This window comes from Rhinolophus ferrumequinum, chromosome 6 (genome assembly GCF_004115265.2).
Source record: "Rhinolophus ferrumequinum isolate MPI-CBG mRhiFer1 chromosome 6, mRhiFer1_v1.p, whole genome shotgun sequence".
Lineage (NCBI taxonomy): Eukaryota > Metazoa > Chordata > Mammalia > Chiroptera > Rhinolophidae > Rhinolophus > Rhinolophus ferrumequinum.
Genome location: NC_046289.1, coordinates 71,055,859 through 71,074,136, shown reverse-complemented (window position 1 = coordinate 71,074,136; position 18,278 = coordinate 71,055,859). Strand labels below are relative to the sequence as shown.

The following is an 18,278-nucleotide window of genomic DNA, read 5'->3' as shown; positions in this document are numbered from 1 at the left end:
GGATTATGATTTACGTAGCCTAGCAAAATGCCTTTGTCAAGGTTCAACATCAAAAACCTGTGAAATATACCAAAGTTTAAAAGACTTTTTAAATGTATTTGACTATTTTAGTAGCTTCTTTCATTATTACATTATAACATTTATTATTAAAAATATTAAAATTACAGACAAATGCAAGAAGATAATAAAAGATCACTTATATCCCCCCAGGGAGAAATATCACTATTAACATGTTGGCTTATGTACATACATTATTTTAAAAACAGGTCAAATTTTAAATCTTGTTTTGTTACCTCTTTTTTCACTTACTAATCTGTCTTGAGCAACTTTCCATGTTAATTAATATTTAGTATATAATGGCTGAGCTCTATGCACATAATATAATTCAACTGTGTTCATAACATAATTTATTTCATTAGAAATTATTTTATCATCAATAAGGAATCGACATATTTATCATCAATATGGGGGGCAGAGAATATAGACACATTGGCTCTAAATGAAGAAAGGTAAGCTAGGCCTGTCCAGTGATAAATATGAAACAAATTTTGTAGGAAGAAAAATAATATAATGATTAAAAATCCAGCCTCTGAAACCAGACTGCCTAGATCTAAACTCAAATCTACCATTTACAAATATTAGACAAATTATTTAACATCTCTGTTCCTCCATCTCCCAACTTGTAAAATGGGGTGATAATAATATCTGCCTCAAGGATTGCTATGAGGATTAAATGAGTTAATACAGGTAAAAAGCTAAGAGTAGTGCCTGGCACATAGTATGTACTTTGTGAATATTTACCATTATTATTTCTATCAATGACTGCAAAAGGAAGTAAACAATTAAATCTTCAGTTTGACAGGTGACACAAGGCAATGAAGGTACATACCACAATACTATGAAAAGATAAGATAATGGAGATACATCACAAGATATTTGGGTGGGGGTGGGGGAGTACAAAGTAGAAGGTAAGTTTAAAGTGCGTTAGAAAATAAAACAAATTTTATTTTTAAGCTGATAGACTCCAAGTAAATGGTTACAATCCAGGAAAGGAACCCAGGCTAAGTTTTCAATTGATAAAGCCTTTCAAATATCATCTCACTTAGTCATAACCATAAATCTGTGAGTTCTATTGCAGCCTTTGAAGAAACTGAAATTCAGAGAGGTTAAGTGACTTAGGTAAGATAACACAGCATGTGAATTGGTGCTGTTAGAACCAGAATTTCTGAATTTTAACCGCAAATTTTGTGTGATGCTATACTGCACTTTATTTTAGACTCTTGATTTAAAACAAACACGTGATATTTGGGGGAATAGGCAGATCTGTATTTTATGCACCCTAAATCTGGCCTGCCTCCTGTTTTTGTAAATAAAGTTTTACTGGAACTCAGCAATGTATATTCATTTATGTGTTGTCTATGGCTATTTCAATACTTCTAGAGCAGAACTGAATGGTTGCAACAGAGATTATATAACCCACAAATACAAAACTACTTACTATCTGGCCCTTTACAAAAAAGTTTGTCAACACCTCATCTACTTGATTGAAAAAGAAGTCGAGAACATTCTTCAACACATGGAACAAAGCATGAAAGCAAGATTTGTGAATTAGAATGTGTATGTAACCACAGATCCTAAAGATGATTGCTACATTTTACTCAACCAAAAGGTGAAATAACAAAGCAGAACAGGAGAAAAGGGAGATGTGGGATACAAACAGATAATGAATTTTAACAAATGTACCAATTACAGGGCAGTATAGCTTGAAAACAGTAATATGCTTCTTCTGAGAAACAAACTTATTTACATCATTATTTAATATGTGTGAAAGAAATTATTGGCACAATTATTTGGGAACTGAAACGTAAGGGTTAATATTATCTTGATTTTTATGCCTTTAATATAAAAGTCCCTCTTTCTTTTCAGGGAAGAACGTCGCCCATTCTTCAGTGAGAACAAAATAGACCCAGCATATGGTGGTGACGGTCCATGAACACTCAGTGATGTACAGCACAAAGACAATCCCAGTTCCAGTCTCAGATGACGATGTAAGACGGTCCTATACTCACCCTCTCCCACAAACATACAACGACTTCCTCTGAGAAAAACCGGAAACCTGCCTGAGTAACTCATATAAGTGGAGCCAAGGAGAGAAGGCCCACATCTAAGCAGGTAGGGGAGGCTGCATCACAGTCGCACCATACACCCCACAGCTGGTTCAGAGACCCACAGTCAGGAGGGAAATCAAGACAGGAGCTTCTCCCTGAGGTGCAAAGGGTTCAAACCCCACATCAGGCACCCCCAACTTTAAGACCTGCACCTGAGAGACAAGCCCCTAAAACATCTAGTTTGAAAACCCGCGGGGCTCATGTCCACGAGACCCTCAAGGCTATAACGATCTGAGAAATGGCTTTTCAAGGGCACATGCACTGGAATTCACCTGCCCTTGGGCCCAGCGTGGCAGCAGTGATCAAGGGCTGTCCCGACTTGGTGTGAGAGAGACTCCTTTGTTTTTTTGCTTGTCATGGAGCATTAGCCTGAGAGGCAGCCTTCAGGTCTGGCCACATGTCAGACGGACGTGCTCTCAGAACACAGGCAGGTGCCTGCATGTTTGCGCTCTCTCTCAGCCTCACGCAGCTCACAGTTATCTCCCAGACAGGCACTTATATACTCGTCTGGATCTCCAATTTTTGCAACTGCCGCACAGGAGATGGCCTGGCCCTGGTGGTCAGCGGGGCTTACCTCGTGATCCTACAGGACTGTATATATTTGCCTACTTTTAAAACTGCTACCTGAGGGTCTGAATCCCAATCATGGTGAATCAAGGTGCTTACTGAGATCTTTCCCTTTGGGACACGGACAGCTCCGGACACATCCTCAACTACTGGGAGCCATTAAAAATAAAACAAGCTGCTTGGAAATTACAAAGGTTTGAGAAAAAACCAAGAGCTAAGGTAGGGTCGAACAGTAAGGTTTATCTCTAAAATGAAGCGACTCCTTTAAGACTGGGAGAGGTGGCTGTTTTACCTAATGCATGGAAGCCAACACAGAGTCAGCAAAATGAAGAAACAAAGGAAAATGTTTCAAACAAAAGAACAAGATAAGACCTCAGAGAAATGGTGCATTCTTCATGAGAACTGGCTATGAGGGACAAAAAAACTGTGAATAGTCACTTGGAAATTTTGTGTTTCAATAAAGCCATTTATTGATTTTTTCTAAACCTGTAAGCTTACTAAACACTCTCCTCATCGCCATTTTCATCTCTCTGTTCCTGAGCGTGTAAATGACTGGATTTAGAAACGGAGTTAAAACTGCATCAAATACGGCTAGAAATTTATCCAGATGTGTTGAAGAAGAGGGCCACATATAGAAGAAAATCAGTGGACCAAAGAATAAAACCACGACAATAATATGAGCTGACAGTGTGGAAACAGCCTTGGATGAACCACCTGAGGAGTGTTTCTGTAGAGTGGCCATGATGAAGATGTAAGAGAGGATGAGCAAGAAGAAAGCACCCACGGAATGAACCCACTATTAGCAGTGACCATGACTCCAGTTTATAGGTATCTGTGCAAGCAAGTTTGATGAGCCGAGGTATGTCACAATAAAGCTGTCTATTACATTAGGGCCACGAAAGGCAAGTTTACCACAAATGCCAATTGGGCCAAAGAATGAATGAGACCAATGGTCCAGGCAACCACTAAAATCAAAATGCACATTCGTGGGCTCATGACAGTCAAGTAGTGGAGAGGCTTACATATGGCCACATATCTGTCAAAGGCCATGGCAATGAGCAGGACCATCTCAGTGCCCCCAACAGCATGACTAAAGAAGATCTGAGCTATACAACCCCCAAAGGAGATGACCTTCCGCTTCCTGAAAGATCACAAATCATCTTGGGTGCTGCAATGGAGCAAAATATCAGGTCAATTATGGAGAGATTGGCTAACAGAAAATACATGGGGGAATGTAAATAAGGATCAGAAGTCACAGAGACCACTATGAGGAGGTTTCCCATAATACTAAATACATAGAAGAGACAAGACAAGCAAAAAATAAGAAGCTGGATCTCCAGGAACTGGAGAGTCCCAGGAACACAAACTCAGACACCATAGAGTAGTTGGCTCCATACATTGGTTCATTTGGTAGGTGGCATTCGCCTGTTACCTAAAGGAGAAAATGAAACTACTCAATTATACTATTATATTAATACCCTCTATGAAAAAGTATATAAATTTTGGAAGTCAAATATTACCTGAGCATTTCACAAAAATCAAATAACATCCTGTTGGCCACTATTGCTGTCATTACACATGAGGGTAACTAACTTGTCAGGTGGTCTTGCTAGCACGAGGAACGGTGAGTGATCTAGTGGACTGGTAGCCATGGGTGCACCTGATGAAACCATAAACAAAGGGCATTCAATGTTAAATTTCTTTATCAGTATGAACAATGTTAGCTATCTTCTCTCTGGAGGAGTAATAATCAATCTCATATACCAGATAGGCCAAAGAGGACTATTCTTTGACAAAGAGACTTATAAGATCCTGTGACTCTGATTTTTTATTCCTGAAGCCAGAAATTACCTTCTTATTCTATGCTCCCCAAAATATGATTAATTCATTAATATCCAAGCCAAATGGTAACTCATCTGCCTTACCTTCCTCATGACCTACCTATACATCCACATTTACTATTTAGAGTTGGTCACATGTCTTTTTCCTCCATATGGTTGTAAACTGCTCAAGTTTATAAATCATCATGACTTTACATTTTTGTCCCCATATAGTACCTTGCAAATATTGGGTAGTAAAAAAAAGATTTTGAATAAACGAATGATTGGACTGAATTAGGTCCTATCTATTAACTCATTTCCTTCAAAAAACATTTATTAAGCACCTACTATGTACCAGGAAGTAGTCTAAGCAGTAGGAATATAGCCAAGAACAAAATAGACAGAAGTCCCTATCCTTAGGCATTTACATTTTGGCAGAAAAAAAGAGACAATTAAAAAATAAATATTCAAAAAGATATATAGGGTTTCTGTTAATGATTTCACTAGGAGAAAAATTAAGCAAGAAAGGTGAATACGGTAGTATGGGTACTACTTTTTTTTAAATTGAATTGATATGAAACTTCTTGCTGATAAGTTGACTGATCAGAAAGCTAAAGAAGGTGAATGAGCAAACCATAAATGTATTTGGGGGGAAATATTCCAGGCAGAGATGACAGCTCAAGAGTCAAAGCTCTGAGGTGTGAGCTGACTTGGTATGTTCAAAGAACTACAAGGAGACCAGAGAGGTCAACCATGAGTGTTTGGGGCACGGAGCACGGGGAGTAGTGTGTATAGTAGGGCCTTATAAGCCGTAGGACTTTGGTTAGTATTCGAATGAGATAAGCAACTGGAGTTTAAACAGGGAAAGAACAAAATCTGGCCTACATTGTTAAAGGATCAGTTCGACTGCTGCATCATTGAATACGCATTAGAGTCTCAAGGATAGAACCAGGGAGATTATTAGAAGCTATTGCAATAATCCAAGCAAGAGATGATGGTGTCTTAGACCAGATTGATAATGATAGAGGTAATGAGAGGTGGTTATATCCTGGACATACTGACATGATGCATGGTTAAATTTCCAGGGCTATAAATAACTCTGGCCATTTAGAGATTATGAAATAGCACATCTCACTTCAGAGTTTTCATATGAAAATAAAAATTATTAAAGGTACTAACAGAGTAAATATACATTTAGTCACTAAATTTAATAAGGCCTCTAGAATAAGGAGGTATTTGAAGCTTTAAGAAGGGAGTCTGTGGGAAATAAAAAAGAGCGATCCCTTACACCTCAAGTAGAAAGACATGGAACTCACTAGCAAAATGATAGTACAGGCTACAGTGTTGCTATGACCCAGTAGGAATTTTTGAGTGAAAAGAACAAACTATTCTCTAATTTTTTTAAAGCTAAGTCATGGACCTCTCGACACAATGTGACAAAGTTTTCAACCCAAAACATATCCAAAAATAAAAATAAAGAGCAAAATACTAGAGCTACAGAAAGGTCAGCTTCTACTTCCAGCCAGAATAATCTCAACTCAGTTACTGTCAGTGCTGCATGTATCGAAAAGACAAAACGTGTCTCTTCTCTGGTTGGCTACACAGACCAATTTACCAAGGGCAGACCAGATTGCATTTGAACAAAGATTCAGATATAGCTCCTAGAGAATATATTAGCCACTTATACTACAACGGATGACCAATGGTACAGGGAAGTCATTCTTTTTCTGTGTTATGTGCATTTATTCTGTCAAGACATCTAGAACTGTGACAGAAGTCTGAGTGTACTCGACTGCACACCCCCAAAGGTGAACATTGGAATATTACAGCGAAGTGTCAGTTGTACCTCTATTTAAGAAGTTTACTCTGCATCTCTAAAAAAAAGTGAGCCAGAGATAAAGTTAATCCTTCACAACCTCTCTTTTATAGGTATGTAGCCAGGGTAAATTAAAAGTGAGAAACATTTATCACTGAAAATAAAGAGCTAATAATTGTCAACACTATAATAAAACTCTGCTGCGGTTGAAATCTACTGATTATCAGAAACCTCAACAAAAAAGTAATTACAAATTCCTCCCACTTCCACGCATGGCCAATAAGTAAAGAATTCCTATAATCAAAGTTTTATAGGACTGAATGAAGAGGAGGAAAGCATTTGAAGCAATATTCTAATGATTCCTCAAATTTAGAATTAAAAATACATAAAGAACCATGACATTCCATCACCACTCTCCAAAACCTAAAGTAAGACATGCGTCAATCTAGAATTTAAGAAAAAACAGTACTGGAGTATCAACAAATGAAATTATGTAAGCAAAGTATAACAGTAAGAGGCCTATATTATGAGCAAATCAGTACAAACATCTCATACCTAGTTAAGATTTAATGGAATATTATTTATTTTAACTAATGCCAACCTCTGTTTGTTATATAAACTACTAAAGGTCTGTGCTTGGAAAACTACTAATATAGAAATAATAATAACCTCAGTTAAAAGTCATCAAAATTTTTCATTAATCCCCCAAAAAAAACAATTTGATGAGTTGATTACAAATTCCGGTTCTTCACACCCTGATCTATACACTCGCTCATTTTTAATAGTTCAGTATTTAATAACTACTTTTTTAAAAAGAGCATTTATATTAAAGATCTTTGCAAGTCATTTCAACAGAAATTGCATGGTAGAAAAACCAACATTAAAGTCTAATTAGCTATTTGGCTGGATAGTTTACTTGAATGGGGATCTATCACATGGAATACCAGAAGTCACTGTAGTACAAAAGAAGTCAATCATGAGTTATGATGAATAATTTCCTGAAATATATGATCTCCTTTTGGGATTTAAGTAAGAATTATTTTGCAGAAGTATATTAGCAATGATCAGAGGTGGGAACAAAGACAGAATATATCCAAATATATCCCCAATATGTGCACCTTTATTATAAGACTTATAAAATGCAGGGCAATATGCCATTTACATGTCTCTCATCAAAACAGCGTTCTTATCAAGGATATTTTATTTCACTACAGGGTATATTTGACTATGTCTGGAAACATTTTTGGTTGTCACAACCAGGACAGGGGGTGGAGGAAAGAGCAGGGTTGTTACTGGCATCTAGTAGGTGGAAGTCAGGGATACTGCTAAACATTCTGCAATGCCCAGGATAACAGTATATCCCCCAACGACAAAGAACTACCCAACTCCAAATGTCAACAGTACCAAGGCTGAGAAGCCCTGCAGGGAAAAGTCAGAGTGTTTTACCTTGTTCTATTGTCCCAGGTTCCGGCACCACCCCCATCACATGGTATTAGTATGTGTTGGAGGGGTGAATAAGTAACTGCATCTACCTGGATGGGTGGATGGATGGATGGATGGATGGATGGATGGATGGATGGATGGATGGATGAAGGGAGGGAAGGACAATGAACAAATGGACAGACAAAAGATGAATAAGAAAGGAGCAAAGGAAGAAAGATTTCTAAACAATTGCTAACTAGTCATTTTTAGAAATACTAGGAGCCAATAATAACCACACTTCATAAAAATGTAAATTTTGTGGAAGAATTAATTATTTCTACACACAAAAATGTTGGCTGTATACCTAATGTATTCCCTGATTTGGTAGGTAGACTTTTTCTAGGCACCCAAGCAATACCTCTGGGAAATAATATACTAATGTCCCCCCAATGGTTAGGCAATAAGAAATGACAAGTCTTTCCCATCTTTGTGTAAATTATTTTTTCTGATCACTTTTTGAAAGCAGCAGCTAACCCAAATATAGGTGGTTAAGCAAATAGGAGTTTTGGTAGTATAAAAAGCCAAATAGATTTGGAACATGAGGTACTGTCCAAGTATAATAAACCTACATGAGACACTTCAGAAGAAAGTATTGGACAAGGAAACAGGAAAAATGGGGAGTCTGGACGTGGGTTGGATAATCTATTAGGTTGGTACAAAAGTAATTGCGATTTAAAAGGTTAAAAATAATTGCAAAAACCGCAATTACTTTTGCACCAACCTAATACAAAGGAAAAAAAGCAAAGGAAAGAACTGAGTACCAGAAGATATTAACATGTATATGCTTGTGTCCTCAGAGTTTCAAAAACATTGTTCCTGGTTGAATACACAAAACTAGATGAAGGCATCGCAACTGCCCTGGAAAGTGTGATAGGAGCCAATTTTTGCTCTGAGAAAACTGAGTATGTTCTAAAAGAACACTGAATGTTTTGTTCTCCAGGACTTTCATCTACCACCATACTTTTCTCAATTAAAGATTATTAAAGTAACTCTTTAATATTAGCTCTAAACACCATCATTTCTTTTGTAGATTTACAAAATGGATTTAGTCAGTCTCCCAGAAGAGATTCTCATCCATTTTAAAGTTTACATTTGAAGAAAATAGAGAGAATTAGTGTATATCCACAGAATATAACCAGTGAGTATGCAAGTCAATTTCTGATCCAGCACATATAATAATACATCAGTAGCATATCTAAATCACAACTAAGACAAGCTATCTGAAAATTGTGTATGTCTCTTGTTTGGTTAGTCCTATGTTTTATCAATTTCATAGTTCAAAACTGTTTCCCTGCTTCCAACTGAACTTTCTAGTTCTTTGTTTTAAGCCTATATTCCCTTGTCTGTTGCTCTGTGAAAGTAAAATAAAGATGTTTTCAAGAACTCTTTTAAATAAATCCTTATTGTACTTGAATTAAGTAACCAAATTAAGTTTTTCCTTCCTTTCACCGTTCCTCTTACCATCAATTTTCATATGCCTGGATTCCTAAATTTGTTACTTTCTCTGAACCTTATCTACATCTACTATTTGACATTGTGGTGGCCAAAATTAGAGATGGAGAAAACAACAACTGTAGACTATAGAACAAGGATTAATTCCCCTTTACTACCATTAAAGCACGTTTTTTTTAATATCATAGTCAAAAATGATGGCAGGTGTGTAATTAGACATGCAGGTGGGGTCAGGTACATTCTCAGGAAGACAGTTTACCAGTTAATCCTTCTCCAAATTCTGTGTGCTTCATTTGATGTTAGTCCCCAAAAAATACCATGGAGAACTAGTCAAGTGGATTTCTTCCTTTTTAAAAAATTTTCTGTAAACACAGAAATAAAACAGAGTAAGTAAGTGGTCTTGACTTCTAATTTCTGTGGGTTATTAATTCTCTTCACTCCAATCAAAATGGTTAATGAAATAAAAAGTAAATAAATCCTTTTCTAAATTATCATTTGAACCCCCAAGTCCCTTCCTATGCTAATTACACTACATATGCTAATTGTACTGACCCAGACTCTCCTCCAAGCTTTTATTTTACCCTGCAAACCTATGACACATTTCCTACACCAAATAAAAGTCAAAGTCAGTTATTTGCATTTCTCCACAATCTATAGCCCCTTGTATGCTCCCTAAGGTAGAATGTGCCTTTCTCCCTACATTATAACCTATCTAACTACAACCAAAATTTTATTTGATGTTTGCAAATGGAGATTCTGCCACTGAGACTATTTATTTTTCTGGAACTGAATTGAATATACCACGTCCATTTTTCTTTCTTGTTGTTATTTTGATTTTCCATCTTTCTACCTACCTGTTTCCAGTTGGTAACTGAGCTTCTGCTTGTAGCACTGCTATTATATAAAAAGCTGAAAGAATTTAAAAGGTAATTAATTAACAGCACTGGAGAACAGTGACCAGATGCTGCTGCAGAAACCTGGATTTGCTAACTTAGCTCATGTAGTCAGGGGAATTGTCCTTGGAACCCAGCTGGTTTGGTAAAAACAACAGAAAGAAAAATCTTGTAATAAGTCACCGGAGAGGAAACAAGACAGAGACCAGCTGTTTTAAGAGCATCAACTTTGGCAATTTTACCTAACAATGCTGACTCACTCATTGGTAGTTTAAAATGAAACGGAATGCCTGGGGAGTGTAAAGACATTTAATCAAAACCATGTGGATTTTACCATAAATTTCAAAAAGCTCAAGCAAACATAATGTTGAAGAGGCAAGGGAAGTTGTTGAACTGCTTTCATATTAAAATGAAATGCCATGAAAGAGAGTAACAGGGTTGACTCTAGCTTATGTTGGGTGGTCAAGGTAACTGAGATTTGAAGGGTGAGGAGGAGCCAGCATGGGAGACCGGGGGGCATTGAGAATACTTCTAGCAGAAGGAACAGCAGACAAGGCCTGGTGCCTTTTTTACCTTTCAAAACATGCTCTCCTTTTCCAGAAGCTTCCCAGGATTAACCCCCAGTGCATATCAATTATTCCATATCTTTTTGGCACTTTCAGGAGCCCCAACCAGGCAAACCTAGCAAGAAAATATGCATAAAAATAAAATCAATAAAAGGTTTACTTTTCATTTATAAAAGAATGATTCCCTTAAATATTCCCTTTTCAAATGGGACTCCCCCAGTACATACGAAACAATGTCCAGCAATGAGCCAACGGTTGAAAATCTCTGCTCTGAAAAACAGACACATAGACCAATGGAATAGAATTGAGAACCCAGAAATAAAACCACATAAATATGGACAGACAATTTTTGACAAAGAAGCAAAAAAACATACAGTGGAGAAAAGACAGCCTTTCAATAAATGGTGCTGGCAGAATTGGAAAGCCACGTGCAAAAGGATGAAACTGGACTGCTATCTGTCACCAAAATTAATTCAAAATGGATCAAAGACTTAAGCATAAGACCTGAAACAATAAATTGCATAGAAGAAAACATAGGTACGAAACTGTGGGGACAGAGCCCCAGAGAGCAGTTTCCAGGCTCTCGGCCTCTTGAGGAAGGATGCTGGCTCAGGTAATAGATGGCCGTCAGCTGTGGCTAGTTGGCCGTCAACTGTAACCATTGAGCCATTGGCCAATAATATAATTGCCGCAGCTAAGTTGGGAAGTCGAGGAGAGTCGAGGGGAGTCGAGAAGGAGAGTCGGTCGGTTGGCAGAAAAGCAGACAGCAGGTCGCACGTCATGTGAATCCAGCCTCCAATGAAACTATAGTGGTATGACTCCCCTACCTATGGCTCCGTGGGTGTTCCTTTTTGGCCTCACAATATCCTGTTCTTGTATTGGGTGCAGTAGCTGAGACCCGGCCGGACGCCTTGCATGACATAGATTTTTAATGGTCACACACGGGTGTGGGATGAGCCCGTTTTGCATCTCTGACCTTCCTCCCAGTCTGGAGGTGGCTTCTTCTACACATCCTTAGTTGAAAGGCTTCAGTTCAGCTTGGTTTTAGGCGATTCTCAGTAATGGTTGTGTGGGGACAGAGTCCCAGGGAGCAGGTTCCAGGCTCTCAACCTCACATGGAAAGGTGCTGGCTCGGGTAGTAGATGGCTATCAGTTGTGATCAGATAGCCTTCAGCTGTAACCAGTTAGCCATTAGCCACTAATATAACTGCCGTGGCTATGCTAGCAAGCATGGATTGCAGCTAACAAGTGAAGTTAGTTGGTTGGTTGATTGGCAGAGAAGCGGACAGCGGATTGCGGCTAGCAAGTGCGGTTAGCAAGCGGATTACATTGTGGATCATGTTGATCCTACTTCCTGTGTCTCGCCTGGTCACCAGCGAGACAGTCGTGCAGGAAGACCCCTCGTTGGGGGCCTTCATTGGGCGGATGTTTGCTTTTGTGTCTCAACCAGCCACCATCAAGAATGTGGTGGTATGACTCCCCTATTTGTGGCTCCGTTGTTGTGCCTTTTTGGGCTCACCATATCCTGCGTTCTTGTGCGGGGAGCGGGGGCTGAAACCCTGCATGACAGGTTGTTTTGTAGATTAGTTGTAATTTTGGTGTGGTTGTGAGAGAAGATAAACACAGTGTTTACCCACTTTGCCATCTTGGTTGTCTCCCCCAAATCTTTGCTTTTACAAAGTAATAACAAATATTGTTACAGGTCTTCTTATAAATACATGCAAGTTCTCTCAAAGGATATGTAATAAGAAATGGAGTTTCTAGGAAATATGTGCACAGTTTCATTTTTAATATATACTGTTAAGTACTCCCATGACCCCATGGAAGTCCCATCATCACAATTGTTTAATTGGTCCACAGAAAGAATACTTTCAAATATTTAGTCACATGAGATACTTACCAATTAGGGCAAAGGATAAATTACATTATCAGATGGACACAGCTTATTGATGCCTTCCTTTCTGCTTGGTTGGTGGACTAATGATCAGTAAGGAATGGAAATACCCCGTCAGAGGAGCACTGAGTGTCATCATTCTAAGGCTTGTAACTCTTATGAACCCAGGAACACCGCATCAACATGTTAGCCAGTAAACCTACACTCTAACTGTCACATCACTTGAACCTTGTTTCCAAATTTCAGGATTAGAATCTTTATATCATAAAGCCAAGAAACTTTCCAGCCTTAGGTTTTACAAACTACATAGGATGTTCCATACAGCATCTGGGCTTTCAGCCCATTCTGCTCTTTGGCTGTAAATCCCCACTTGGTCTAATTGTACTGAGAATTGAGTTCTATACTGAGGTGTCCTGCACCTGTTGCAATAGTTCCTAATTAAAATCAGTTTTTACCACTTATAAGTAAATGATCGTCAGGCTCTGTTTTTTCTTTGCATGTGTGTGTGTGGTGGGCGGGAGGTGGGGGCAAGTATTGGCAATGAAGTTAAACTTAGTTACTTTGGTTAAAATCATAAAATGGGTTATTGAGACTGTAATAGAAGTAATCATAGTCAAAAAAATTATGATTGACTACACAAGGTAATAGGATCTGGTTTTGTTTATTGAGAGGAATAAAAGGATAGAATTATCCCAGATAAAATGTGTGGTTATTCCAGCATCTGAAAGAGGACAGTGAAAAATAAAACCACTGGGTATAAAAAGCTATATAAGGTTCAGGAAGTATATGCTGTTTACCTTGGTTTTATATATATATAAATTATATTTGTATTTATATTTATAATATATATGAGTCTGAAAAGAAATAATGATACATGTTAATCTCTTGGCACTTTGCCCAGCTCAGTTTTGATGGGGTTCTTGTTGAGAAATTAGAAATGCTTTTACCACAAAACACTATATTGAAGCAAGACTACAATTTTATACAGTCCCACTCATTTATTTTAGCTTTTACTTCCCTTGCATTTGAAGTCAAATTCATAAAATCCTCTTTGAACCCAAGGTTCATAAGTTTAGTACCTATGGTTTCTTCTATACAGTTTATTGTTTCAGGTCTTATGTTTAGGTCTTTAATCCACTTTGAGTTAATTTTGGTACATGGTGACAGATTGCAGTCCAGTTTCATTCTTTTGCACATGGCTTTCCAGTTTTCCCAGCACCATTTATTGAAGAGGCTGTCTTTTCTCCATTGTATGTTTTTGGCTTCTTTGTCGAAAATTATCTGTCCATATTTATTTCTGTGTTTTCAATTCTACTCCATTAGTCTGTGTGTCTGTTTTTCTGCCAATACCATGCTGTTTTGATTATTGTTGCTCTGTAGTACAAGCTGAAGTCAGGGAGTATGATATCCAGCATTATTCTTTTTAGGATTGGTTTGGCTATTTGGAGTCTTTTGTGGTTCCCTACAAATCTGGTGATTTTTGTTCTATTTCTTTAAAAAATGCCATTGGAGTTTTGATGAGGATTGCATTGAATCTATATTTTGCTTTAGGTAATATGGCCATTTTAACTATGTTGATTCTTACAATCCATGAACATGAATGTCTTTCCAAGAAACCATCAACAAAACAAAGAGGCAACCAACCGAATGGTAGAAGATGTTTGCAAACAATGTCTCCAATAAGGGGCTAATATCCAAAATATATAAGGAACTTATACAAATAAACCTACAAAAAGGCAAACAATCCAATTAAAAAAATGGGCAGAGGACATGAACAGAAACTTCTCCCAACAAGACATACAAACAGCTAATAGATATATGAAAAAATGCTCAACTTCACTAGCTATTAGGGAAATGCAAATCAAAACCACAACGAGATATCACCTCACCCCAGTCAGAATGGCTATCATCAACAAGACAAATAGTAGCAAGTGTTCGAGAGGCTATGGAGAAAAAGGAACCCTCATACACTGTTGGTGGGAATGTAAATTGATACTCTGGAAAAGTATCCAGCTGCTCTGGAAAACAGTATGGAGGTTCCTCAAAAAATTAAGAATAGAATTCCCGTATGATGCAGCAATCCCTCTCCTGGGTATCTACCCCAAAAATCTGAAAACATTTATCCGTAAAGATGTATGTACTCTGATGTTCATTGCAGCATTATTTATGATGGCCAAGACATGGAAACAACCAAAGTATCCTTCGATAGATGATTGGATAAAGAAAATGTGATATATATACAATAGAATACTGTTCTGCGGTAAAAAGGTGAAATAGTACCATTTGTGACAACATGGATGGATCTTGAGATTATAATGCTAAGCGAAATAAGTCAGACAGAAATAGTCGAGAACCATATGACTTTACTTATATGTAAGACTCAACAAAGGAAGAAGACGAACAAGCAAAACTCAGAGAAACATACAACAGTTTAGCGGTTACAAGAGAGTAAGGGGGGGAAGGAGATAGTAGAAGACGATAAGGAGGGTCAAATATATGGTGATGGAAGAACTGACTCTGGGAGGTGAACACATAATGCAATATATAGATGATGTATTATAGAATTGTATGCTTGAAACCTATGTAGTTTTGCTGACCATTGTCACCCCAATAAATTTTAATTTTAAAAAAAAATACTGAACTTGGGTTTCTCTCTGTTAGAATGACATGACAAATTTATCTTGGTGTAATTATTCTCCTTTTGATTAATGATAGTAAATATTATTCTTTACCTTCTGTGTAATCTTCTAAGTTAGCAGAGATTTTTTTAGCTTACAAAAATAACTTTTTGTGTCTTATGCTGACTTTATATTCTCCATTATTTTAAAAATATAGTTAATTGCCTATAAAAGAGCTAAACAGCCTTCTGTTTATTTTAAATATATTTTCATTCTGATTAATAGGTAGCTATGCTACAACCACCCTTTTTCTCTATACTACTGTTATGGGTTGATTTGTGCCCAACAAATAAATATGTTCAAATCCTAATGCCCGATACCTATGATATGACCATATTTGGAAATAGGGTGTTTGCAGATATAGCCAATTTAAGATTAAGTTGTACTGAATTAGGATGGATTAGAAGAATTAGGATGAATTAGGATGATCAGCATTCTGATGGCCTTAAAAAAGCCTGCCCTCTTATGTGTTCCTAAAAATTACTTCATATAAATATTATTCCTTAGTAATTTAGGCTCAAGATTACTATAATCTCTGGTTTACAAATACTTTATATGTAACTCTCTCATTTCAAAATTGAATGTCCCGCCCTCATGAGTGAGAGACAAAATGGATTCAGTATCAGTGTATATAATCAAATCAGTGTGTATAATCAAACAAGAGCTTCTCTCTGAGTTTGACCATCAATAATGAACATCATTAATCAATGAGGGCTCTTCACAATACAGCCATCACTTAAGAGATCTTCCTGCAATTCACGAGCTGTCCACATACTCTCCTCATTGCCACCTTCATTTCTTGATTCCTGAATGTGTAAATGATAGCATTCAGGAAAGGAGTGAGAACTGCATCAAAGATTACCAGAAACTTATCCAAGTGTGTGGAGGGAGATGGCCACACATAAACAAATATCAAAGGACCAAAGAACAGGACTACCACAGTGATGTGAGCTGATAGTGTAGACAGAGCTTTGGATGAACCATCTGAAGAGTATTTCTGAACAGTGAGAATGATGATGATATAGGAAATTATCAGTATGAAGAAGGAGCCAACAGAGATGAATCCACTGTTGGCTGTGACCATGAACTCTAGTCGGTGGGTGTCTGTGCAAGCAAGTTTGATGAACCGAGGAAGATCACAGTAAAAGCTGTCCAACACATTAGGACCACAAAAGGGTAAGTTTACCACAAAAGCCAGTTGAACCATAGAGTGAATGAGGCCAGTCATCCAGGCAGCCACTAAAAAGAAGATGCACATTCTTGGGCTCATGATGGTCAGGTAGTGGAGAGGCTTACATATGGCAACATATCTATCAAAGGCCATGGCGATAAGCAGCACCATCTCCACACCACCAATGACATGGATGAAGAAGATTTGAGTGATGCAACCCCTAAAGGAGATGACTTTACGCTTTCTGAAAAGGTCATAAATCATCTTGGGGGAAGTGACAGAAGAAACTCCCAGGTCAATGAAGGAGAGATTGGCCAACAAAAAGTACATGGGGGAGTGTAAGTGAGGGTCAGAAGTCACCGTGAGCATAATGAGGGAGTTTCCCATCATGCTTGCCACATAAAATGTAGTGGAGACCACAAAGAGGAGAAATTGGATCTCCCAGGAATCAGTGAGTCCCAGGAACACGAACTCTGACACTGCAGAGTGATTCGCTTCATCCATTGGCTCTGTCAACATTGCAACCTGAGAATGTAAATTATGAGAATTATGTAATAAGTTAGGAGAGAGATCAAAGTTATGAAAGTCTTTCTCTAAATTGACCTGATATGCTCAGGGCCTCTGAAATGTTGTCACAGAGAAATTGGTAGCTTTCATATGGAGCTGTTCTCTACCACAAAGTTGTCTCTGCATTTAATACCCTCTGTTTCTTCCCAGAGTTAATCCCATGATATTACTCATGAGAAACAAGATGTGAACATGAGTAACAGGAACTCAACTTCAAACCTTTTTATTTTTGCTTCAAAACTAATATCTGGCCCCAGTCACATAGAGCTAATCACTACTGCAATCCTTGCAAGCCTATAAACCTTCATCTGACCGACAGACCCTTCTCCTCCCCAGTCCCCATCTCTGCCGACGTATTTATCTTAAATATTACTTAAATGTTTACCACATCTATGAAGTCTTGCTTTATTATTATAGTATTTATTGTTACTGGTAATACCACCTGGTTTTCTCTGCATTTAATACCCATCTACTTCCTCCCAGGGTAGATACTATGATGTTTTTCATGCGATACAGGATTGGTCAATGTGGATAATAGGAATTCAACCCCAAATTCTTTTGATTTTTGGTTCAAGTCTAATATAGCCTGGCTCCAGTCACATAAAATTCTTGACCAATTCTCAACTATTCCATCCACTTGCAAGACCACAAGCTTTATTCTGGCAAACGGACCCTTCCTTCTGACTCCCTACCTCTGGAACATATTTATCTTTAAGTTTCGTTAACTTTGAACTTTATCCGTGAGGTCTGGCTTTATATTACTAGCATTTATTTTACTATCTCTTGTATTTTAGTAAACTGAGTGCAGTTTTTTTTTCAATTTTTTTCTCTTTATTAAAATTTATTGTGGTGACATGGATTAGTAAAATTATGTAGGTTTCAAGTGTACATTTCTATAATACATCATCTATATATCACATAGTGTGTTCATCACCGAGAGTCAGTTCTCCTTCTATCACCATATATTTAACCCCCTTTATCCTCTTCTACCACTCCCCCCTTACACTCGTAACCACAAAACTGTTGTCTGTGTCTATGAGTACAGTTTTAACTCACTGTAAGCTTCTTGAAGACAGACTTATTCATATTTGGATTCCCTGAAGCAATGAAAAAGTGGCCCACACAGATGTACAGGTCCATGAATTTTCTGTTACCAGTTTGAATCATGTTAGGTGCATAAGTTGAGAGTGTTTGGAAACTTCTC

At 37.7% G+C, this 18,278-nt stretch overlaps 1 protein-coding gene and 1 pseudogene across 1 annotated transcript; both read right to left on the bottom strand.

The window, feature by feature from the left end:
* Positions 1 to 3,189: 3,189 nt before the first annotated feature.
* Positions 3,190 to 4,134, bottom strand: LOC117023151 (olfactory receptor 4F15-like; annotated as a pseudogene).
* An 11,938-nt stretch (positions 4,135 to 16,072) lies between these two features.
* LOC117023770 (olfactory receptor 4F3/4F16/4F29-like) lies at positions 16,073 to 17,011 on the bottom strand. Its single transcript, XM_033108929.1, has one exon. It carries the CDS (start codon positions 17,009 to 17,011, stop codon positions 16,073 to 16,075), a length of 939 nt encoding a protein of 312 aa, XP_032964820.1.
* Positions 17,012 to 18,278: the final 1,267 nt, after the last annotated feature.